Source organism: Artemia franciscana, chromosome 20, assembly GCF_032884065.1.
Source record: "Artemia franciscana chromosome 20, ASM3288406v1, whole genome shotgun sequence".
In the NCBI taxonomy this organism is placed as follows: Eukaryota; Metazoa; Arthropoda; class Branchiopoda; order Anostraca; family Artemiidae; genus Artemia; species Artemia franciscana.
In genome coordinates this window covers 5818447-5845180 of record NC_088882.1, presented here as the reverse complement: position 1 = coordinate 5845180, position 26734 = coordinate 5818447, and the positions used below count along the sequence as shown (strand labels likewise).

At 32.8% G+C, this 26734-nt stretch overlaps 2 protein-coding genes across 2 annotated transcripts in view; both read left to right on the top strand.

The window, feature by feature from the left end:
• LOC136040362 (uncharacterized) overlaps positions 1-1457 on the top strand; it is a 35784-nt gene extending 34327 nt beyond the window's left edge. The window contains exon 3 of the mRNA XM_065724613.1: positions 1347-1457. Within this exon, the coding sequence (XP_065580685.1) occupies positions 1347-1412 (66 nt within the window). The 3' untranslated portion in view covers positions 1413-1457. The remainder of the gene's footprint in view (positions 1-1346) is intronic.
• Positions 1458-2099: 642 nt separating this feature from the next.
• LOC136040361 (integral membrane protein 2B-like) lies at positions 2100-23491 on the top strand. The gene is made up of 5 exons (XM_065724612.1): positions 2100-2128; positions 5616-5810; positions 10704-10818; positions 13885-14031; positions 20583-23491. The coding sequence occupies exons 1-5, from the start codon at positions 2114-2116 to the stop codon at positions 20696-20698; spliced, it is 588 nt and encodes a 195-aa protein (XP_065580684.1). The 5' UTR covers positions 2100-2113; the 3' UTR covers positions 20699-23491.
• The last annotated feature ends 3243 nt before the right edge of the window (positions 23492-26734 follow it).

Sequence of the window (26734 nt, the reverse complement as noted above, 5' to 3'; positions counted from 1 at the left end):
TGGGTCGTGGTTTTTACTTTATTAGGTTATAGCTACCACCACAACCACGGTGTTTATCCATGGTCAGGCAGTGTCAGAGTACTGGGGATTTATTTGAACTTTTGCTCGTTGAACAGGAAGTTTTAAGTAAAAAAACAAGTTTTTTAAATTGAAAGTAAAGAGCTACATTAGAACTTAAAACGGACAGAAATTATTACGCATATGGGGGGAGTTGCCTCCTTCTCAATACCTCATTCATTACGTTAAACTTCGATATTTCACTAATTATTTAAGAATCACTCCTGAAATACAAGGGCCGTTTAATTAGAAAAAATACGCTTTTTTAAAAGTTCTATGGGTATTAAGTTGTGACTATCATGGAGTGGGAGGTTAAACTAAATCAAAAGACACTATGCACGTTCAAGCTTGTCAGGAGTGTTTGTCGGATATTTCAGGAACGGTAAGGGAATGAAGTTGAAACTTTTAGGGCATGTTAACACATACCTTTTGGCATGATCAACACATATCTTTACTCAGGTTTTTAACTTCGTGGGCCTCAGAATGGTTTCGACCCTATAAAAGCGCAAAGGTTTTTAAACCTATTTATTTTAATTGTATTCAACATACCCATCCGTCCAAAGTCCTCTAGTACAACTATTATCAAGGTTTGTTGCAAGGTTTATTTAACACATAGGGAAGATTTGTTGCAGTCTAATATAAATAGCAAGTCAGAATTCTTGCTTTAAAGGAAGAAAAAGATTCTGTAAGGAAATCTTGTTTTTCGGTTCAAGTTACTGCTGTAGGTGCAAGTTTCTCAGGGAGCTTAAATCTTCAGAAATATGCATTTTGTCAAAAAGGAAATTGATCCTTAGGCAATCTTTGATAAGAACGTTATAATCAAGGTCATTGCAATAACTTAGAAGAGACTCTAATACATTAGGCTTTTCAAAATAAAATTTGCTAATCGAGGCACTAAAAGAGATAGTAACTTACATAGATAACCAATTCCCTATTCTTCTTACAGGCTCTCCAAAGGTTTTTTTTTTTGGGGGGGGGGGCTAGAGGTGTTTCATCATCATATCTCTCTTAGGTTTTTAATCAAATTTGTAGGATTAGTTATCAACAGAATTGACATTTGAAGACATCTAACATTGCTGCTTAAAAAATCTGAGACTTAGAGTAAAGAGCCTCCTCGCCGCGTGTGTGCTTTCTGACAAAAATATTTTTTACCCTATAACTAATGAGCTAGGAAATGGCGAGGCTAGGAAATATGGCTGCTTTAGCAGTTTTTATAACTGAAACATAGGGTTTGTGTAAATGGTATGCTTGTTTTTCTCAAGGAATATTAAACTGTCCCAATATTGTAGGCTGGATGTTTCCGTGGCTGGTACCACGTGCCTACGGAGACATCTCAACGAAACTCACGTATTTAACTTTTTGATGACATTCTTATGCCACCTCCAATGCGTGAAATGAAGGTAAAATTATATTTATCTAATTATGTTTTTTATATTTTATACATTTTGATACACTGTATAATTTATATAATTATATATTTATATTAATTTAAAATTATAGTTAATATTTAGTATAGTGACGATAATCACTAAACTATATTGAGTAATGGTTATATTAGAAGTTCAATAAAATACACAAGACGGCACTCCTATGCCACCTTCAATGCGTGATATGAAGTCATTATTGTATTTGTCTAATTATTTTATCTTATACATTTTGATGCAGAGTATAATTTATATACTTATATATTTATATTAATTTAATGTTATAATTAATATTTAGTATAGTGACGACAGTCATTAAACTGTATTAAATAATAATTATATTAAACATAAAGCTGTAATATAGTAAGTAGTTACTTCGACGGCATTCTCATGCCATCTACAGTGCGTGAAATGAATGTATTACTATATTTATCTAATACTTTTTCTTATAATTTATGTATTTTTGTATATTGTATAATTTATATAATTGTATATTTATATTAATTTTATATTATGATTAATACTTAGTATAGTGACGATAGTCCCTAAACTACATTATTTAATAATTATATTAAATATATAACTATTATATATTTGATAGTTATTTCAGCAACATTTATATACCAGCTGCAATGCGTGAAATGAAGGTATTTTATTTATTTAATGATTTTTATATTTTACACATTTTGATACATCTTGTAATTTATATAATTATATATTTACATTAAATTTAATATTATAATTAATATCTAGTATTTTGAAGTTAGTCACTATACTAATATAATGAAAAAAGAAATCACCAATGCAACAGCACACACACGTAAAAAAAAAGACAGAAGGAGAAAAGGAAGACTGTTATATTTCAATTTATATTTATATTTGATTTTATATTTCAATTTATATTTTTATTTCATTTTATAATTCAATTTATATTTATATTTATATTTCAATTTATATTTCAGTTTATGTTTATATTTATATTTCAATTTATATTTATATTCCATTTTATATTTCAATTTATATTTATATTTCAATTTATATTTATATTTCATTTTATATTTCTATTTATATCTATGATTTTATATTTCAATTTATATTTTCCCGTCTCTGTCTTTGAAATTACTGAAAAATAAGTGAGTAAGTGAAAGATAAGTAAAAAAAAAAAATATAGCACAGAAAGTTATAAAATTGAAATTTCTTCCTTTTTAGTCTGGAAATACAGTTTCATCTATTGCTAAGAAAACAAAAACTGATGATGGTTCTGTAATATTGCTATAAAGAAAAATATGAGTCAGGTGGTACACTAACAAGAAAATCAAAAGAAATCCCCTGACTTTTTTTCACTGGATAAAAAGTATTAGATTATCCTTATGCTGTTAAGTTTAAGTATCTTCGCCTCAACATCCTCGGTGGCTAGAGGTTTTTCAGATGAGGTTTTTCAAAGATGATCTTTTTCAGATGATGGTTTTTCAAAGGAGAAAATATGGGCGCTGCAACGGACTGCGCTGTTGACGCCTAAGGTCTTTTTGAGCTTCAAAATTCAATTCTTCAAATATGTCCTTCACATTTGCAAGTTTTATTACTTATAATTGAAACAAAGCTAATATCAAATCATTTAACTGAATTTACTTCAAACACGCAAACAGAATGCAGATACTAACTTTGAATGAGCTTCAAATACTCTACAAAAAATGTAGGTTCAAAGCTTTAAAAATAATGTTTTGTTAACAAAATTCAATGACAACTAAAAGGGAAAAAATATTAACAGCAGTCTACAACCTCCACTCTCATTACAGGGCATAATTGTCCTTCACTTAAGGTAATGACTTCTAGTCTTCTTTTCAGGTCTTGGTTAGTTTTCTATTACCACCCCTTCCACACTAACAGTTTTTGGGCCCTTTTCTGGCTCTTTTTTGGGCCCCGTTTAGGGAGGAACCAATATTTTGTTCTAATAGTCTTAATGCATCAGGTTTCCCTTGGAAAAATGTCGTAAGAGACATTTTTGATCCAATCACAGACAAAAGTCGAACACCATTTTTTTGGCTCCTTTTATTTATTTTTTTTTTGGGGGGGGGGGCGTGCCTCAAAACGCTTTTTCAGGGTAAAAATATTTTTGTCCCGTTTCCAAGCCGCTAACTTCTCTCCCAAGACAGATTATGTCATCTTTCTGATTCAGAGAACGGCCCTAAAAGTCCGAAGCCACTGGACACGCAAGATGAAGCATTCCCTCCTTTTCCAACATGAAGCCCATCTGTAATGCTTCACTATACGATTGTCACTATGCAAGCTGGTAAAACGGTCTCTTAACCTCTAAAAAACGGATAATTGTCCTAGAAAAATTTAGCTGAATTTTTGTTTAAATTTTTGTAATTCGCAACTTTATATGAAATTGTCCCGAAACACCATTATAAAGAGCGCTGTCTCCCATCATAGAATGAATAAATAATAGAATAAAGAGCAAAGAAAGAATAAACAATAATAATAAATAAATAATATAATAAATATAATATAATATAATATATATTATTATATAATATTATATAATATACAATAATATATAATAATAATATAATATATAATATAATAAATAATAAATAATCTATATAAAATAAATAATAAAAAAAATAATAGAATAAATAGAATAAAGAGCGCTGTCTCATCTTAGAATGAATGAATGTTGAAGTTGCATTGTAGATTCTTCATGATTAGGAAAAAATTCTCACGTTCTTTCGTATTTTGCCTTCCCCCTCCCCTTACATTTCTATCAATTGATGCCATTGTATATTGAATCTTTTTCATGACGAAACAATCTCTTTTATTTTTGTATATGTAGAAGATGATCTTGACACAAAAACTTGCTTCAGCAGATTACTAGTAATTATTGTAGATTCTTTTATTTTTACTTTTTTTTGTTACGTCACAGCCAGTTAAGATTTTATCTTCTTATCAGTGTTAGAATTGCTCAAGTCCTTTAAATTTTTTGGGATAATAACGGGTATACGGGTATATTATGTATACACTAAAATATGTATATCCGTTAAAAGCTAAACTTTTATTCTATCTAAACCCTAAAGTCCTATTGAAGAAGAAGAAGACTTGAAGAGAAAAGTAAAAAAGTACGTATATTTACCGATTAAAAATTAAAATTTCATGCGGCCATTGGTTCGAATATTGGGACGTTTGGTACAATTTCAAAAATCAAAATGGGCAAGCTCACTGGCCAAAATAGCAAGTCTGGTTGGATACATTGTTAAAATGACTTTGAAACGTGTTTACCACATTCGTTATCCTGAAGTAATCGACCACGTTGCATTCGAACTCACAGTTTAACTCAAATTACATTAGTTATTGTTGGACCAAATTAGATTTTGAATTTGGATAAAAATGTGTGTTTAGTTATTGCAACGACCACTATTACACTGGAAATGGTGACAAAAGGGCTCATTTCTTCTTCAGACCGGGATAGGACAGATTCACAAAATGAGACTGCTTTGTGGAGGAAGCTGATACGTTAACCCAAGGGCAAGCTCAGGATTTTCATTCGGGGGGGGGGGGGGAAGGGATATTTTACCAAAAATTCAAAAACAAATCAAAAATTCATATATATGAATTTTTGTTATGGTTCTATGAGTTAGGACAAAATTAGGGGGCAATGGTTCAAGCACGGTAACCTCTACCCCTGGGTATGGCCTTGCATAAGTCAATTTTATGACAGAGTTGCATTTTGTGTCTTTTGCAGCATTGCGGCAGAAACTACGTGAATAACGAAATCCAGCAAAGTATAATGACCACATCATTTTGACATCTTTCGGGTTTCTAAAATCTGTATATATTTCACAAAGGATAATATTTCATGGATAACTGAATCTTTTGTTTACAGATCCTTAAAAATGTCAAGGATAATATACCCCTTGGACTCTTTATGAGACAAATTTCAGATTTTTTTAAAGAGACTAATCAGTTTACTACCAGTTATAAAGAAAAGATTTAAGGAGGCTATTTGACAGATGGTTTATTAATATAGTAAAATACGGTGTTAGTGGGCCAAAGGCTCCCTAATTTATGGAATACGGCTTTTTGATCCCCAATGTAATATATTCTCTCTGGCCAACCTTAATCATTATCAACTTGCAGCTTGTGGAAGGTGCTGATTCTGACTCTGCCGAACTTTCGGGTCTTTTCAACGAAATGGACAAGAATGTTGTTGACTTGCAGACATTCTTTGACGAAATGATTGATATCGACATGGACGACGAAGAGGCCGTTAAAATTGAAGTGCCCAAATTTGGAGCCAATCGCCAAGGAAGATTTATTCATGACTTCCGTTTTGTGAGTAATTTCGTACCATTTCTTATATTTTACGTATTATAATAATTTCTTTCTTACCTGTCACTTCCACAAAAATCAAAGGGGAATGACAGTATGGTTAGAACGAAACAAATTGTAATGAAAGACAGAATATACTTCTCTAAGACTAGAACAATCCTATTTATGAATGGGTAACATTCTCAATTTTTTGACGATCGTTCATGAACGCTGCATGTCCTTTACTTCCATAATCGGCATATTTAACTTGAGCTTTTACTCATGTGTTGCTTTTAACGGGTGGAACCTATGCATCGTGTCTGTGTAGTTGTGACTCTGGGGAGCTTGCGGTTATGCACATTATGACGTAACATGTGAATTTGAGATGCCAGGTGAGGCGGAAACGCCTGGTGCTGCTTTAAATAGAAGAAGTAGAAGAAAGTATTTGTCCCATATTTTGGCACTGTAAAAGAATGTGAATATATTTCAAAACTTTCAAAAAGTCATAGCCGATTTTTATTCCAGAAACAATTTTATAATCAAATCCCCCACGTGGCTATGCCGATCAATGGTAGTTTTTGTCTATACTTAACCAAAAAAAAGTAATAGTCAAATTAGAAATAACAAACAGTCAAACTAAAACCTAAAATGTTTAAATTTTTAACTTTCTTAAATAAATTAAATTCAAAGTACTTTAAAATCAGCTACTAATAAAAAGAATAATGAACTAAAATCAAATCTCTAAAATTTCTGGTGATCTCCAGATGAGATCGCAAGTTCTAAGTGAGAATTTCAAGGAAAATACAGCTTAACTGCCATAGTGGCTACACCGATTTGGACGGATTTTTACAATTTTTCAATACTTGCGCCCAACTGGAAACACTTACGCCCAACTGCGCCCAAATGTATTTTTCAAAGTTCTTGTACTTCCCTTCCCCGAATAAAAAGTCCTGGATGCACCCTTGGCTCTTATGCTGTTGTTCTTCTCAATATTCTCTATTTACATATAACGGCGCCAATTTATGGTAATTAAGGGGGATAAAAAAAAATATATTTTCCTAATTCTAAGGAGAGGGATTTTTTGTCGTATTTTTTTCTTCAATTGATTCTTTACTCGAAATTCTAAGAATTCATTGGTTCTGGATGGATAAGACTCTTCTTTTACTTTTATATTTTTGCTAGACGGCGTTATTCGCAAGCTAGCTATCTGTTGAAATTCGTGTCTATGGCACCTTGGCAGGCCGACGTTTGTGAGAAGACGGCTAGACTTGAAAGGCAAATCCACGGTTCTTGTGGGAGGGATGGTACTTGTATCAAATACCACCTGCCAAATATTCTTCTATTATGTTTTTCTGACGCTCAATCCTAATGAAATATACCTAAGTATGATAAAAATATAATACTTTAGAAACAAATTTGGGCTATATATTTGCATATTTCGGGGGTGAGGGGAGGATAAAGTATAGCGGGTATGCTTGCCTATGGTGTTAGGTACAATCATAACAAACAACAAAGAGAGATAAAACTCAACAAAGAAAAAACCTCAAATTAGACTGCGGCCAGTAGAGAGAAAAGAGATGAAATACTAAAATAACGCGGATATATTGCCTTTATTTAAATTAGGCTTCCTCATCACAAGATAAAAAGAAAAAAACACTAAACTAAATACATATAAAACCACCACCAATAATAGATAGATAGATGGACAGATAATTTTTCATTTGCAAGAATTAAATGAATAGATATGACAAACTAGTACACATGCCTGTTGGCATACTTTAGCACATATTACAATATTAGCACGTACAATGTTACACAACGAAAATAAAAACAAAGAGAAAAAAAAAGGTGGAGCACTGACAAAATAAAAAAACAAAAATAAACCAAGTCAAAGCAAATACAAACTACAGTATCAACATAAATATACAAAAAAAAAAATACATATAATAATAATAATTCTCCGCAACACATTAAACATAAATCACCTAATTATTTGTTATTTATTTCTACGTAGAGAAAAGAAGCTATTAGAGTTACTTCAATGAGAACATCAAAGCAACAGGTACAATTATTCTGCATATTATGTAGTAAGAATTGTTTTCCAACTTCACACAGTCTGAATACTTTAACCCCCCCCCCCCCTAATGTGCAAATATATAGCCAAAATTAAATGTTTTTCAATTATATATATTTAAATATTTTGGAATTACTTTTTTGTATTTAATATTTTGTATTTCTCTCCTTTGTCTTTTTTTTTGTTCTATTGTAATCATATTTTTGTTATATTTTTTATATTTCTTTATTTATATTTAATATTTTTTTATTTAATTTTTTAAATTTTCATTCATTTTCATTTATTTTTAATTTTAATTATATATTTTTTTAAATATTTTATAATAACTTTTTTATATTTAATATATTGTATTCCTCTCCTTTGTCTTTTTTGTTCTATTTTCTATTTTTATATTTATTTTAATCTAATTTTATAAATTTTCATTCATTTTATAATTATTTAAATATTTTGTAATTTTATTCTATTTAATTTATTACATTCCTCTCCTTTGTCTTTTTTTTGTTCTATTGTAATTATGTTTTTGTTGTATCTTTTATGTTATTTAATATTTTTATTTTTTATCTAATTTTATAAATTTTCATTCATTTTTATTTGTTTTTAATTTTCCTTTTATGTTTTTGTTTTATATTTATTTAAATATTTTGTAATTACCTTTTTTGTATTGAATATATTGTATTCCTTTCCTTTGTTTTTTTTTGTTCTGTTGTAATTGTATTTTGTTATATTTTGTATATCCATTTATTTATATTTAATATTTCTATTTTTTATCTATTTAAAAAAAAAATTCATTCATTTTTATTTATTTTATTTTTAATTTAATTTTTTTATTTTATAATTTTTTTAATATTTTCTAATTATTTTTTTTTTGTATTTAATATATTGTATCCCTCTCCTTAGTCTTTTTTGTTCTGTTGTAATGATATTTTTGTTACATTTTTTATATTTATTTATTTACATTTAATATTTTTATTTTTTATCTAACTTCATCATTCGTTTTTGTTATTCATTTTTATTTGGTTTTAATTTTTATGGCACTTTATATTTGCGAAATGACATATAGCGATCGCAATCTCTGTTGGTCTGTTGGTCCCGGTTTTGCTAGTTTGGGCAATTCCAGATAAGTTTGGACGATGAAATTTGGCAGGCGTATCAGGAACCAGACCATACTAAATTAGAAATAGTCGTTTCCGCGATTCTACCATCTAGGGGGGGGGGGGAGTGGGGGGACGGTTAATTCGGAAAAATGAGGTATTTTTAACCTACGAACGGGTTATCGGATCTTAATTAAATTTGAGATTTTGAAGGATATCGTGATTCAGAGCTGTTATTTTAAATTCCGATCAGATCCAGTGACGCTGGGGGGGTGTTGGAGGGGGAAACCTGAAATATGGGAAACGCTTAGAGTGTAGAGATTGGAGTGAAAATTGGTGGGTAGAATAAGCAGAAGACTTAGATACGTGATTGGAATAACCGGAACGGATCTGCTCTCTTTGGGGGAGTTGGGGGTAGGGTTTAATTCGGAAAAATCAGAAAAAATGATGTATTTTTACTTATGAACGAGTGATCAAATCTTAATGGAATTCGGTGTTCTGAAGGACGTCGTAACTCAGACCTCTTATTTTAAATCCCGGCCGGATCCACTGTCATTGGGGGAGTTGGAGGGGGGTGAAAATCTTGGAAAACACTTAGAGTGGAGAGATCGGGATGAAGCTTGGTGGGAAGCATAAACACAAGTCCTAGATACGTGATTGACATAACTAGACTGGATCCGCTCTCTTTGGGGGAGTCCGGTGGACCTAATTTGCTAATTCTGAAAAATTAGAAAAAAAGGGGCATTTTTAACTTAAGAACGGATGATTAGATCCTAATGAAATTTGATATTTTGAAGAACCTCGTGTCTCAGAGCTCTTATTTTAAATCCTGGCTGGATCTGGTGATATTGGCAGGAGTTGGAGGAGGAAACCGGAAACCTTGAAAAACGCTCTGAGTGGAGATGACGTGATAATATTTGGTGGGAAGAATAAGCACAAGTCCTAGATACGTGATTGACATACCCTGACTGGATTGGCTCTCTTTAGGGGAGTTGGAAGGGTGGGGGTGGTTAATTCAGATAAATTAAAAAAAAAAATTACGAAACCGCTTCGATTTACGAAGGGGTGATCAGATCCTAATGAAATTTGATATTTAGAATGACCTCGTGTCTCAGAGCTCTTATGTTAATGCCCGGCCGAATCCGGTGACATTGGGAGGAGTTGGTGGGGGGAACCGGAAATCTTGGAAAACCCTTAGAGTGTAGAGATCGGTATGAAACTTGGTGGGAAGAATAAGTACATGTCCTAGATACGTTATTGAAATAACAGGACCGTATCTGTTCTCTTTCGGGGAACTGGGGGAGATTTGCTAGTTTGGGCACTTCCAGATAAGCAAGGACGACGAAAGTTGGCAGGTGTATCAGGGACCAGACCAGATTAAGTTAGAAATAGTCTTTTCCCCGATTTGACCATCTGGTGGGGAGCGAGCGAACAAGATAGTAGAGAAGAATTTTTGTTGAGAAGACCGGATCCAGTGACATTGGGGGGAGTTGGAGGGGGAATATGGAAATCTTTGAAAACGCTTAAGAGTGGATAGATCGTAATGAAACTTTTTGGAAATAAGCTCTTGGCTCTTCCGACCTCTTCATAAGTGCCTTATGAACTCTTAGCTCTTGTTATTTAATTTTTTCATTTTATATTTGTTTAAATATTTTGTAATTACTTTTTGCGTTTAATATATTGTATTCCTCTCCTTTGTCTTTTTTCTTCTATTGTAATTATATCATTCAGCTATGATTTCTTAACTTTCAGAACTATACTGCAATTGTTGATGTCACTGGGGAAAGGTGCTTTGTCGCTCCACTGGATTTCAACCTTGTTTTGGCACCGACCAGTTTTCTTGATCTTCTTATGATGACAGTGTCAGGTATGTTTTTTTTCTTTTTTTAGCTAGTACTAGTTGGCTGCTCGAAATACAAATACAATATTTAGCCTATATTTTAGACATATATTTTAGCCTATATTTAGTCATAACTTTTATGGCATCATGTGTATTTGCTTATTCTAAGAAAGTGTTAAATCTAGCATTGGTTGTTATACCCCAAAGAGTATAAGAACTTACAAAGATGGGAACTGGTGCTAGTTTAAAAAAAAAGAAATTTAGTGCTGCCTAGCGTTTGGCTTTACTTGAAATTTTTTTCCTGCAATAATAAGAATAATCAATTTAACTTATATAGTTGGTAAAAATTATTGTAGTGATCAGTGTCGTGTCTCAGTTCTTGACAAAAAAAAGATTACAAAGCTTGAAAAAATTCCAAGTGTCGCAAAATCCTCGATGGCGTTGAGGGTTTTTTTTTTGCCGACTCTAGCGCCAATCACAACCTCTGTAATATTAACAAATGATTCACAAAAAAACACAACATAGAGATCTCTATATAATACTAACAAAACACAACTGCATATAATACTAACAAAACACAACTACATATAATATTAACAATATCAAAATACGTCCCGACGCATATTAGTGCGTTTGGGACAACCTAAAAAAGGAACACTTAAACTACTAATACACTAATGCACCTCCTTTGGAGAAAACCTTCGGTCATCATTGTACCTAGGCGTTGACAGCTGTTTAAGGCATCCATTTATGTCATAATGTAGACCCAAGACTGATCCCTGTGACACACCGCAATTTACTACCATCTCTTCTGGCAGGACTGTGCCCAGCTGTACTCTTTGCGTTAGTAAAAAACCATAAAATTTGCAATCAATAAAAAGTCAAACGATAAAAACTTGTAAAACTAAAACAGGAAAAACAAATTTAAACAAAAATCAAGCTAGCAAAAATTACGAAGTTTGTAATTGCAAAATAAACACTAAAACTATAAGACAAAAGTGGAGTGAGAAGGGGGGAGGGCTATTGATTTAAAATTTAAACTATGTGAGGGATGAACGTTCTTTTATATCTTTCAGTGGAAGCTCTTCTTGGGGCAAGAAGGGAGATTTTTCTTGAAACAGAACGTGAGGGGTGATTGGGGGGGGGGGGTAAAGTTCACTAGGGAAACGAGAATTAGTACGAGGGGTATGCACGGCATTGCCGGCAAAACGCAAGGAAATTTGTTCTCTCCTTTCCTTGAGGGTGACTAGGTTTGCCCTCCGAAGAAGGGTAATGAAAAGAATGAAGGGAATTGAAGTCTTCTTCTCCGAAGAAGAGTTAAAGATTCATTTGGGGTTTTGTCGTTACCCGAAGTTTTTATTATGATTATTGCTGTATTACAGGAATAGTTTTATTTTGCAAAGATATTGTGTTCCTTGCCCTTTAGATGTAGCGGATTCATTAGAGTGCCAATGAAGTTTAAGTGAAGTTGAATTTCATTAGCACGTGTTTAAGAGAAGTTGAAACCGTTTACTTCATTTTCTGACATTTAAAATTATTTACCAGTGCTGTTTGGATTAATTTTGTATTATCTATTTTTCTATTTATCTTTTTTTTTAATTTAGTTTTTTTTTTCTTTACTCCGCTTCCTTTTTGAATGTTGTAAGCGGGCAAAAGTAACTTATAACAATGGTGCCACTATCTGTGTGTGCAAGCAACTCCCTCAATCTGGGCAGTTGACCAAAAAATGCCCAACCTTTAAGTGGGTTTGTTTGCGATTGTGTTATGGATGCATTTAGACAATTTTTGCGGTAAAAAAAAAAAAGAAAAAAAAATATCTTGCTAGAATAAACGGACTGATTATCAACCTCGGAAAGAGGATGGTGCGGTACAGAAGTGGTATTCACAATCAATGTTCTGACCCGTCTCATTTTTTCCAGGGATGTACGCTGGGAGAGGGGGGAGGGCTTCTGTGCCTGCTTCTTCCCCAAATAAACTCGGAAAAAGAATGGTGAATGACAGAGGTGGTGTTCACAATCAATGTTCTGACCTGTCTCATTTTTTCCGGGGATTTACGCTGGGAGAGGGGGAGAGGGCTTCTGTGCCTGCTTCTTCCCCAAACAAACTCTAAAGTGTTTTTGAATATTGGGTACTTCACAATCAAACTACCAATTTTTGTTTCATTGTCGCCCCTCCTGAAAAACCTGCGTGCGTGCCTCCCCCGCCCCCACAAAAAAAATTCTTGAATTTTTGGGTACTTTACATTTAAATTATCAATTTTATTTAATTGTCGCTCCTACTAAAAACTTCCTGTGTGCGTGCCTCCCTCCCCCCACAAAAAATCTATAATTTTCTTGAATCTTTGGAAACTTCACATTCAAATTATTAATTTTGTTTCATTGTCGCTCCTCCTAAAAACTTCCTGTGTGCGTGCCTCCCCTCCCCCAAAAAATAATGTAATTTTCTTGAATCTTTGGAAACTTCACATACAAATTATCAATTTTGTTTCATTGTTGCTCCTCCTAAAAACTTCCTGTGTGCGTCCCTTCCCTCCCCACAAAATAATCTATGATTTTCTTGAATCTTTGAAACCTCACATTCAAATTATCACTTTTGTTTCATTGTTGCTCCTCCTAAAAACTTCCCGTGAGCGTGCCTCTCCTCCCCCCCCAAAATAATCTATAATTTTCTTGAATCTTTGGATACTTCACATTCAAATTATCAATTTTGTTCCATTGTTGCTCCTCCTAAAAACTTCCTGTGTGCGTGCCTCCCCTCCTCCAAAAAATAATTTAATTTTTTGAATCTTTGGAAATTTTCATTCAAATTATCAACTTTGTTTCATTGTTACTCAACCCTAAAAACTTCCCGTGTACGTGCCTCCCCTCCCTCCCCCCTCCCAGGTTAATCAATAATTTTCTTGAATTTTTGGAACTTCCCATTCAAAGTATCAATTTTATTTCATTGTTGCCCCTCCTCCAGAAAAAATTCCTCCGCAAAATTTTCACGTTAGTTGACTAAAAAACGCCCAACCTTTAACTGCTTATGTTTGTGAGTGTGTTATATATGCATTTTAACTAATGCTGGTGGGCTAATTTTATATTATATTATTAGGATATTACGACCGTGCTCTTGATGTTGTTAGAGAAACAACCCGTGTAGTTATCCCAGAAATTGAGGACACCGAGTATCTTGGACCTCTAATCAATAATTATTGCGAGAATGTGCCCATTTACAAGCTGGAGCGTATCACAAAACCAAGTGAGTGTTCTTTTTCTTTTCTCTTCCTGTTAGGTAATTTACCAGTTCCTAGCGCATGGTAACATGTTTTTTACTTCAATTAATTGCGCTTTACTTGATGTCTATCGAAATTACAGTCATTACTTCCTTTGTCTTAATTAAGATCAGAGCTTGCTTAAAGTCAGAGTGAGATGGACTAACATATTTTTACTTGTGTCTGTCAAAATTATTGTTACTCACTGTTATCACTTCTTTGACTTCAATAAATACGTTCTAATACCACACTGGCGTTTGACGTTTGATGAAATGACGTTTATATTTGACGTATTGGCGTTTGATGTTTGATATATGACTTTTTTCATTAAAAAAATATACCTCCAGGATTACACTTTCTTCATCAAATTTTAGTAGAAAAGATGGACGCCCGTTGTTTGACGAAGAATCATTTGGTGGAACATTCATACCAAAACTTGTGTCTGTTCCATAAACAATAAACGGTTTTATATGCCATTTATGAAGTAATATTAACGTTTTAATATTAAGATACTGCATTGTAATCTTTTGGTTATTGGAAAGAAGTTCAGTGGATCTTTTTGTACAGAGGGGGGGGGAGAATGCATAAAGCCCCAAGAAGTTCAATTTTAAGTCTACATAAAATAAAATATTTACTAAATTGAATAAAATTTCAGTCACTAAAACCACACTGGCGTTTGGCGTATAGGCGTTTGACGTTTGATACATGATGTTTTTCACTAAAAAAAATTATAAGATATTTACTCCTCAGCAACAGCTTTGGTATTTTCCCGTGGGTCTTGCAGGATATTCCCGTTGTTGATTTTTCCTTAGACAACTACAGCAAGACCTCTTTTACAATTTTTTGTTGTCAGCTCTTATCTATATATCTATATAGACTTAATTTAATATATCTTATCTATATAGACTTAATTTTTAAGTCTAAATAAAATAAAGTATTTACTAAATTAAATAAAATTTAAGTCACTAAAACCACACTGGCGTTTGACGTATTGGCGTTTGACGTTTTTTGACTATAGTTAAAACGTTTTTGACGTTTTTACTGTAGACAACTACAGTAAGTCCTCTTTTACAATTTTTGTAATGATCATGATCATATGATCTTATTAGAAGCTGTTTGAAGCTTGGTAGCAAATATGAACCCTGGATTGCTGAGTCATTAGAACTGGGGCTTTACCTGTTTTTTAAAATCAATATTTTTTTGCTCTTCCAAGAGTAGACGTCGCTATTGCTCAGATAGCCTTTTCTGCAGTGGACATTGAACCATGGTTTGTCCTTGCTGGACACCTAAGTCTGCTATGGTATAGAGCTTGGGATAGAGTTGACTATGTTTGGTTTCCACTTTTTTGAAGCTTTCTTGGGTCCTTTAAGGAGGAAGGGTATCCATAGCTGGTAATCAAGTACGTATTCTAACCCATTCCAATATTTTCTTTTGTATTGCGGTCTAATTCTCTGCATGGCCTTAAATTTATAAACTTAAGTTTTGGGATTGGCCTTTTTCAGTTCCAGATTTGGTCTGTTAACTGTTGACCAAAGAAAAGGCAATGATTTTTAAGCAAACTGAGTGATGTATGAATTTGAGCTCAGAATAGATATATTCTAAAAGATATATTTTCATTTCAGTGTTATTAGCCTTGGCTACAATCCAAAAGCTTTCAAGGGAAAATTTAAGAGAGAGAGAAAAAAAAAAATACTGGGTGATAAAAACCCGAATCATACGGGTCCACGTCTAAGAGTCTTTATTAACGGAAAAAAACAGAAACTGAAGTTAAATTAATTTAAACGCAACATATAAAGAAAAACACAAAAACAGCAAATAAATTTGATTCTGAATATCAAATTCCTATAAATATTCTATTATAAATAGAAATTTTATGCCGTGTCACCATAATACATCCAACGATATATGTTGGAAGCTTCTTAAGTTGTCCCGAGAGTTGTTTTGGCTATGAAAATTTTAAACTTAGCTTCAAAGACTATTTGTTACCAAGCCCAGTGTAGTCATGAAAGAATCCCCCTTCTTTCACATATTGTATCTATTACACACAATAGTCACCAATTGCAGTTTCAGTCGTAAATATACTCAAAGGGTAACTTAATTACTCTGTGTAAGTTACTCTGTATCGCTGAAAATATAAATATTTTCTCTTGTATTTGCAACATTGAAACAAAAATAAAAATTACAGCGATATAAATTCTTCAACTGCTTAGTTTTAGTAATTAATATTTTTATATATCAAATATTCAGTTTATTGTCATTAGTTCTTTCCTAGGACCGTTTAAAATGCATAGAGTTTTCAATAAAGAGCAAATGACACAATAGGTATTATAATTTAAAAAAAAGTGGTTATTTGAACTAGTAGTACTGTATTTTTGCCATTGTTGTCAGATTAAATATTTACCGTAAAAAAGCATCAATAACAAGTCAAAAATTTGACAATTATTCCCCCCCCCCCGTATTAGTGGCAATGGAAAGTATACTAGGAGGGTGCGATATCTTGATTTCAATAGAAACAATCACTTTCAGAAGCTAGTCTCACGGGTCTCACTGGCAAGACCAATTCTTGTGGTAGGATTAAAATAAAAGAATATAGAAAATAAAGAAAATATATTATAAAATGATTTTTTTTAAATAAAATGAATTAATATAAACATGAATTTTTAAATTGCTAATGGCCATAAAACACAGGAATGTTTTCTCTATAGTAGCCCTTCTGTCTCGCCAATCTAAATATTGATCCCAGCCCAAAGTAGAGAATTTTTCTCTTATCTTCTGGTTGCCAAAATTGTAGATTTTAGGTACCTATGTTAACCGACTTCTTGATGGGATGATCAACATGTAGGTCAATGTTTGGGGGTGGTCAGAACCACCTCAAAAACACTCCTATGGCAGTTCAGCAGATCCCTCTAAAAAATGAAGTGTTTTTTGAGGCGCAATTTGGGTATTTACCATTCCAGAGTTCATATAGTCAGATTGCTTGGGTTTCGATAAATTGTTGACCAAAACAAATAGCTCTTTTTATTACTGAAATAAAAAAATGTATTCGAAATGTAAGTTGGTCAAAATCGTTGAATCAATCATTGATTTCTTGTGAAGCTCAATTATACTTACATTTTTATGAAATTAAACATTTTTAAGAAATTTTGGGATGAGGGGGTAGGGCTACCCCCCATCTTATTATAGAAAAGCTGGGGTTGTCCTCACTCACGCATCGTCAAATACGGATCCCCATTGCTTGATGGTGCTTCTAAAACGCTGTTGGTGCCGCTTCAAAAGATCAAAATAGGACTCAAAGAGGGATTGTACTGCTACCATTAACCCGTTCCAGCCTCTTTGTAAGTTTGTAGTATCATCTCTAGGAGACCCATTCAATGTTGCAAAACTAGGCATTCCTCGGGCATAGTGTCTGAGGGTCTTTACTTTATTTTTGCTTTTCGCAGGACCACAGTTGTGGAAGTTTCTGCTGGAGGGTATAAAGGTAGCAGATAATGGTATAAGGTATAAAAAAGGAGGGTATAAAAAACCAGAGGGTATATAAAAAGAGGGTATAAAAAAAAACAGTTCAGAAAAAGATGAGACGGTACCTTCTGGGAAGTTTGTTTGTTTTTCCGTTTTGTAATTTTGATTTGTAGGTGAAGCGTGAATATATATGATTAGGTTATAATGATAGAAACAACCATCATATACAACCCAATGGGCTCCCCTGTTGGTTGTTGAAAGATGTTGTAGGCGTTATTTTTGTTCATAAGTTTATTTGTCTCTTTCTCTCTTGCCCTGATTCTGTTTCAGTATTTTCTCCGTCTTTTTCAGTTTACTTCAAAAGGTTTGGGTTTTATGTTGGTGTTTCTTTTCTTATCTTTTTCTTTAATGCTTTTTCTTTAATTTCTTTAATGCTAATGCTTTAATGCTTTTCTTTATCTTTTTCATTAACGCTTTTTTCTTTAATGTTTCTTTTCTTTAATGCTGATGACAAGCTATCAGTCGTCGTTGTCGAAATATCTGGTCGGTGTTTTAGCTTTTTTTCATCTTCGTGAAAATTACCTTTATAATTTTTTTTTTTTAAATAAACATTTTTGTTGAAACCAGAGCACGCTTAAAGTCAGAGCGAGGGAAATTAAAAATAATTTGTCATAGTGTGTATACTGCAAATAAAAGAGGATAATTCACATAGTTTGATTTGTTCTCAGCTAAAATCATTGTCACTTGCTGTTATTACTTACTTTAATTTATTCAAAATCAGATCGTTCTTAAAATAGAATTTTGTCTTAGTCCGTATAAAACAACTAAAAGAGGGGAACTGAAAATAGGATGACTATCTGTCTGTTAAAATTACTGACACTTACTGTATTTACCTGTGGCGGCTCTGGCCTTTAGCGCGAGGGGTAAAATCTTGATTAACCCCGCCTCCCTCTCCTGTGTCTTACTTAATTTCCAGGCCAAATAATAGTAACATTTTCATTTACTATCCCAATTATTTTCAATTTATTAATTGATTAATTTTATTTACTTTTTTTATTTATTTTTTAAATTATTTCACTGTTTGGTTATTATTCAATATTTAATATAATCATCAATATGTCATTATTTGCTTATTGCTATTTTATTTTATATTTTTGATGAATCAATTTTTAGTTTATTAATTGTTTTCTTTTATTAACTGCGCCCTCTACTTCATCTTAATAAAAATAAAATTCAAAAATCTACAAAATGATTTTAAGTCTTAAATTCTCTATTTAAATTTTGTGCCCTTGGAATTTCTCCACCCATGACAAGTGCCCTTCTGTCCCCCCCCCCCTAAAACCGCCTCTGGTCTTTTCTTGGACTTCCTCGAAATCGGAGTATTCTGAAAGTCAAGCTTGTCAAGTTGTTTGTAGATCAATTTAAGGAACTGGAAATAAAGGAAGATTAGAGGAGCTATAAATGGATATGGATCAGTAAAAGGAACTGGAAAGTTAATCCAAAGTTTGCTAAATAAAAAATCATCAGTTACTTGAAAATTCGTCAGGTTGTGTATAAAACTTAAAAGAGAAGAATTAAAGTAGTTCGACTTACTATGTGGTGAAATTACTGTCGCTTAAAGTCATTATTTACTTTGACCAACTTATAATCAGAGGATGTTTAAAAATGAAGTTTGCCATAGTTTGTATAAGACAATTGAAAAAGAAGAGCGAGAAATAGTTCGATCGATGAGTACAGAAGTGGTGGTCGTAAAAAAAAAGAAAAAAAGAAAAAAAAGTTTGGCCAACAGAATATTTCCTTATTTTTCCTTTTTTTTCTTTATTTTTTTCTTATTTTTCTCAATTTTTCCTTATTTTTTTCCCTTTTTTACCCTTTTTCCTTATTTCTTCTTATTTTTCCTCATTTTGCCTACGAACATATTATAATCATAAGAAAACCATTCAATGTTTCACACCAGACCAACTATATCTTAATCAACACTAAAATAATAAAAAGACAACATATCACTCAACAATAAATAATAATATCATCGCTAAGAACAAAACTGCTTAACCAGTATCCTGAATTGAAACATTATATTGAAACAATATCATTAATGTTGAAACAGAATTTGAATATTAATAAACAAAAAAATATCAAAAGAATCGGCTTATTATGCTGATTCTAAATATACACGATTTATTAAGATTAGTGTTACCCATAAAAGTCTATGAGGCTAGTTTTCTAGCTACGAGGCTACGAGGCTAGTTTACTGGAAAAAGCATTTTAACAGGTCGATAACAGAAATAGCACTATTGGTATTTGCAATCATACTGGATGCCACAGTGGCATCCAGTGGCCTGTTGGGGCCAGATTTATTTTTTAGGTGAAAAGCTCACCACTGGAAATAAAAACTGTTCTCAGCAGAGCGTGATATTTAGAATGTAAGGTATTCTCTCCATTCCGAATATTCATTCCGAAATAAATATTCATTCCGAATGACATGTTTGATAGGTTGACATGTTTTTAGATCTAATTCCTCGTCTTTTATTTTTAATTATAGAAAAACTAGCTGTTGGGGTAGCGCTTCGCGCCACCCCAACACCTTGTTGGTGGGGGCGCTTCGCGCCCCCCAAGCCCCCGCGCGCGCGTAAGTCGCTACGTGCCATATTAGTTACGCGCCATTGTAGTTGTGTCCCTGTGTCCCACCTGTGAATATAGATAGATATATATATATATGTTTTTATCTACGTTTGCCCTTGAGCTTTGTTGATGGTGATTGCTAATCGAACATTACCTGTGTCCTGGTCGTCATTTATATATCTCCCATGTGCCCCCGGCATCCCCGTTGCAGTTTTGTCCCTGTGTCCTGGTCGTCATTTATATTCCCTGTCTCCCGGTCGTTATTTGTGTCCCGGTGTCCCAGTCTGTAATTTCTCTTTGAGTGTCCCGGTCGTCATTTATATTCCCTGTGTCCCGGTGTCCCGGTCGTCATTTGTGACGTCAGTCGACAGACAGACGCACAAACAAACAGCTTATTTATATATATATATATATATATAGATTTAACTTCTCTAAATCCTATATATTTATCTTTCAGTTTTCAAAAGAAGCGTGGATCACAACGAAGGTCATTTTGTTGAATACACTGGGAAGAATCTTCTGGAATTTGACATTGTCAACATTGATGAGGCAATTGGAAAGAAAAGGGCTTAAACTCTTATTCTTATCTTCTCCTTTTACTAGCACCAAACCAGTTGAATGATTATAGATAGTTTAGTGGATTAAAATAATAAAATATGGCTTAGATTCATGGATTTTTTACTTTCCTGTAATCTAATGTCTATTTTTTGGGAGGGGGGTAGGAGAAGGGGCTATTCAGTAAACTGCCACCGAAAAAAAATTAATTTGGATTATTCTTAGCTATAACCAGAGTGTAGTTTGTTGCTTGCTTTATCGCTAGCTGAACTGAGTAAAATAGAAAGAGGAATTTAAACTGAACCGAAAGTGATTCTAAACTGAAAAAAAAACTCAGTAATTCTCAAAAAATTAAAAAAAAAGTATAAATTTCAGTAATTCAGTTATGGCTCTCTTTCACATTTTTGAAAGACATCTTTCTCGAATGAAAAAACAACTCTTATCTGTACCTGTTTCAACTGGTTTGGTCTGTTTTCTTTTATTCCATATTACTAATGTCCCACTTATATGACAGTTGCCGTGTTCCCCTTTTTAGCTCTATTATATATAATATCTGGTACTATTTAAACTTGTTCGTACATAATCCGTATAATATGCTTGTATTTGTCTGGGTACAGATTATATCACTTGTCGTTTGTAAATGGATATATTATAGGTAAAAAACTAGAAAGGTATTATTTATAATTCCAATATCTTAAGGACAATTTTATATTACCTAAATGTTATGAATATCAAAATTTTGATCTTACTGTATATTGTTATACTATAGTATGACTATATCTATTAGAAAAATGATTAGGCATCGCTTACTATGTGTCAGGCACCATTTACTTTTCTTACGTATTTAATTTAATTCATTAAATGAATTAAGCCAGCTAAAGCCAGCCCAGCTTTAGCTGGGATTGCTTCTGTTAGTAGTTTTTTTTCTTACATTCTAAAAATTTTTGGTTATTTAATTATTTTTTAGAATATGAATAGCCATTCTTGCCCCCCTTCCTGTTTTCTCTTTATAGTCAGTGTGATTTTTTAAAAGCAAAAGGATTTGTTATTTTATTCTGGTTCCTCTTTTGTCTTATACAAGAAGAAGGAAAAATTTTCGTTCGAATTTTCAGCAATATCCCCTCTGCTGGTATTGTTATATAACAAATGAAACAATTGACCATTGCCTAGTTGAATGTAATATGCTGACGTCTGCACAGTATACCCTGCAATTTAAGTGTTAAAGTACTTCAAATACCACAAAATCTCACTATCAGCTAAGAGTCTTATCTGACTACACCTGGACACAGAACTCAATGTTTTTCCTCTTATATTTCAACTCCTAGAATCAAAAGATTTACTGAAAGAAATCTGAGAAGATTCAAGATGAATAAGAAGCAACCAATTCAGTTGTTCTGTTCATCTTACAGAGTGAATCAAAAGGAAAAGGGCTGAACAGTCTTGACTGAAAATCGCTTGTTTGCTGAAACAGTAAAAGATGCAGTATAAAGTTGGAATCGAAGAATATATTTCTGGCTTCACACATATTGTCAATTAGACAATATATAGCCCCAACCCCTATATATTCTCTTATTGGCATCCCTGTCTAACCCGTTTTTCCTCCGAAATATCAAGATAATCTCATAATGTATCTGTTCCTTGAACATTTTCCTAAATGGTCTCTTAAACTAAAGTCATTGTACATATATACAGTACTTACAGTTCGATGTAAAACGTATATACAGGTATACAGTTCGGTGTAAAATGGGCGCTTAAAAAATACCAAAAAAATTGTTTCTCTTTTCTTTTTTCTCTTTTCATAGTCTCGAGAAGTGTGAACGATTCAAAGCAAAAGGATTTGTTATTTTATTCTGGTTCTTCTTTTGTATTATACAAGAAGAAGAAGAAATTTTTTTCGAATATTCAGCAGTATAAATTTCGAATTCAAGTATATTTTCCTGGCTGCACACCTATTGTGAATTAGAGTTATGCAGTTTGGTGTACAATGGACGCTTAAATTTGTATGAAATTAAGCAAAAGAAAAGAATGGTTTGTAAATTTGAACGTTAGGTGTTCATATTTTTTTTAAATAAGAAAAGTCGAGTCATTTCGAGTTTCGATTACGCCAATGTAATCGAACTACATCAGCCAAAAAATTGCTGACTATCAGAAAGCTGGGGAAATGGAATTGAGGGGTCGTGATTGCAAGTTCAAATGACTTAAATCTCGGACATGATACCCTTGGTAGAGAAAAATAGTTCAGCCCAAAAATATACATTTTCAGCTTTATAAAAATTACTTATGTATATATTGGGCAAGTTATTGAGTTTTTTTTAAGTTATATGGATAGTTACCATTATACTTCTGTTTACTTTCGATTCGTGTGGTTAGTGTGACGCATCTTTTACGCTATAGACTATTCCGAAAATTCTTGAGTTGGCCATCATTTTCAAGAAAAATCATTGGGAAATTGGCTGAGAAAGTAACTGAAAATTCCTAAAAATATTGCATTTAATTAAATTGAATATCGTCTCAATATATTTTTTTCGGATAATAGTTTTTTTTGTCGTCTTTTATTATTTTCAAATGGTAGAGCACAGCGAATTATGATTTTACGTAACTTCAAAGATTACGTAACTTTTAAGATTAACGTAAACTTCAAGGACATTCGAGAATTAGTGGAAAGGACTATTGTGTTTGTTTCATTTTTTTTGTAGCTCACCCTGTTTTTTAGCAGTTTTATGTCACTGATTTTATTCAAGTGTGACTCACGCTTATTGTTTTGTCTTTGTGAATTTTGTATCCTGGACTTATTAAAATATGTCGGTAGTAGCTTTTTTATGTTTTGTAGCACCAAATGGTCTTTATTAGAACAAAATTTGGTGGAGGTGTCGAAGCCCTTAAGGTCAAGCCCAAACTCTCTGTACCATCGAATGGTACTTGAGTGTTTACTTGGTGAAGGTAAGATGATAAAGATAAAATATTTAGTAAAAAAATCTCTATCACAAGCCCACAGAGGGGTCGACAAATTAGGGGCGGATCCAGGATTTTTTTTAGTGGGGGGGAGGGGTGCAAAATATTTTACTTCGATAAACTTGCGAACTAAGAAATACCAGCAATTTAAAGGGAACCTCAATGATTATATGCTGTAGGTAGGTCGTGGAAATGGTCGTAAATTAAATCTAAAATCTGCTGAGGGTTAAAGTTCTAATAAATCTGTTGAAATTAAAATTTAGTAAAAATACTGATACAAAAATAGTAAGTTATAGAAACCACCCCGCCATAAATAATGAAAAGCTATTCACCCTCAACGAAAAATATTATATTTGATATGGCAATATGATATTATGCCCAATTCCACCACTACGTTAGAGGGGTGTGCGCCTCCCACCTTGATCCGCCACTGCGACAAATGGTTACACGAAAACTGGCAAAAATTCAAAAACAACAACGAAAAAGAAAAATAATAATGAATAATCATTTGTTTGTCAAGAATTTAACTGTAAAAAGTCAATTAAAGCGATAAAAACTGGTCAAACTAAACTGAAACAAATACCAGTCATAAAAAAAAAATAAAAGGGACATTAAAAAGGGGGGAGCAAAATAAGTGAATAAATACAAAAATAACGAGAAATAAATATAAACATAAATTTTTAAAATATGTCGGTAGCACCTTTTTCATTTTTTTCGTAGTACTGGCTGGTGTTTATTTCTGTGAAGGGGCAGAAGTCCGAATGTTCTGTGGGACTCAAGTGATGTTTATTAGAAACAATTCGGTGAAAGCGCAGTCCTTAATATGAAGCCTGAATTTTTGTAGTGCCGAACGGTGTTTATTAGAAAAAAAAAAGGTGAATGTGCAGATACCCTAAAGATGAAGCCCGACTATTTTACCACCGAAAGGTCTTTATTAGAATGAACTTCGGCGAAGTTCCAGAAGCCGTAGAGAATTTGGAAAACTACTTTAAAACAATCATAAATACTTACCTCATTCCTAAGAGCGTATTGCCTCCCCCCCCCCCTGATAGATAAACATAAAGCCCAGTACAGATATTTCAACTGTGTAATGCAACAGCATTCGGTTCTAACTCCTGATTTAACGCATTCTGTTACAACTGTATCGCTTTGAACAAAAAGATTGGGAATATGTATAGTGGGCTATATATTTATCTATCAGGCGAGGAAGGAGGGCGGGGGGTAAATGAAGTAATAATATTTTATGGATAAGATAAGTAAGTATCCTTCAACTTGCCAGTCATCTGCAATTTTATCTTAAATCTTGCCGGAAGCTCATTTGATGTAAATAGATAACAGAAGCTATAAAAGGATCATTAGAAAAAGATAGTGGTTAAAAACGGCCTTTGCTTGGAAATAACAGGGGTTTCATGGCCGCACAAGGCTTGATTTTGAAGATTATTCTGCAACACGTAACTATTAACAAATTCTTATGAAGATAAATTAAAAAAGTGAGTTTTATCTAAGAAAAAACTACTAAGCACCTTACAGAGACATATGCTTGGCGCAAATAAAGTAATAAATAACGAAATATGTAGATAGCCAATAAAAACATATTCGACGTAGATAACTTCGAAGACCACACTGTCTTTCCATGATGAAAATAAAACAGTTTAAAATAGGGATGAAACCTTTTAATTGACAGTGAAACAAATATATATTTTTTTTTTAACTGGATATTTCGAACAAATATACAGTGTCCATCATCTGTACCAAAACTAAAGGACATTAATAAAAACAAACAAAATTTATACCCAATAAAGTAATTACATATAGTTTATTGGTCTTATTTTTTTCAGTACAACAGCGGAAGCAGATCTCCTTGACCTTTTTGGTTCTGATTCGTTAGATTTATCTGACATATGGTGGACAGATTTCAAAATCAACTGATTGTTCAGGGAAACAATCGAAATAATAAAAAAAAATCTATTCAAGAATTATTCCATAAACAGAGATACAGGCGAATTTGGATTGAATTCAATTTATAATAATTTGATGAGGTCAAATAAAGTAAATCTCATTTCACCTAAGAGCTTTGACTTCTGTGAAGACTTAATCATCTTAGACCTGGAAGGGCTTGTGATGTGCGTATAAATTTATACTATAACTATACTATACAATTATTGTACTATATTATAGCAAATGACAAATAACAAATATTATAATAACATAATATAATAATAATAATATAATAATAATAATATATTTAAAAAATTACCATAATTTTAGTTTTTGAAGTATTAAAAGCTAGCCTATTTGTCGAAAACCTCGCTACTAGTCTGTGAAATGTAAGAGTTACATTTTGTTATGTGCTATCTTCACCAACTCCAGAAATAAAACAGGCTGTGTCTTAAGCGAATAGTGCTGTCAGCCCTAGGTCCGCAGTTGAATTACTAATATTATTAACATAAATTAGAAATAACAGAGGGCCTAGAATTGAACCTTGGGGTACCCCAACATGATTTGACAGATTTGAATACACTGAACTTTATCTCTTAGGTATGACAGTATTAACGCATTAGCCTGACCGCGTATACCACATTAGGACGATTTTTCATTTAAATTTATATGACTTATAGTATCAAAGGCTTTCCGTTTATCCACAAATATGGATGTACGGACAAATAAAAGGCTGTGTTTGATGATGTTTTTCTGAAAACTATCTACAGGAACGACCTATTTCATTTGGCCTCCAGTGGTGGCTGATCGCGTGAGGGAGTAGAGTGGCTAAACAAAGACTTGGCACTTTTGCTCTTATGCATGTGCTCTTGTTTGATTATTATTGTATGAAATGATAAAAACAAATCTAAAATGTAGAAGAGAGAAAAGGCTAGAAGACTTGTAACAACGAGAATCAAACGAAATAAAAACGGAAGTGAAGAAGAAAGAATTTTACGGCCAAAAGACATGCAACAGTGAGAATCAGATCATGTCAAAAAGGAAAATGAAGAAAAAATACTTTCATGGATAAGAAACGAGCAACAGGGAGAATCAGAACGTGTTAAAATGAAAGTAAAGAGCAGACACTTTTGTTTAGAAGAAAACTGAGAGCGATAATCGGAA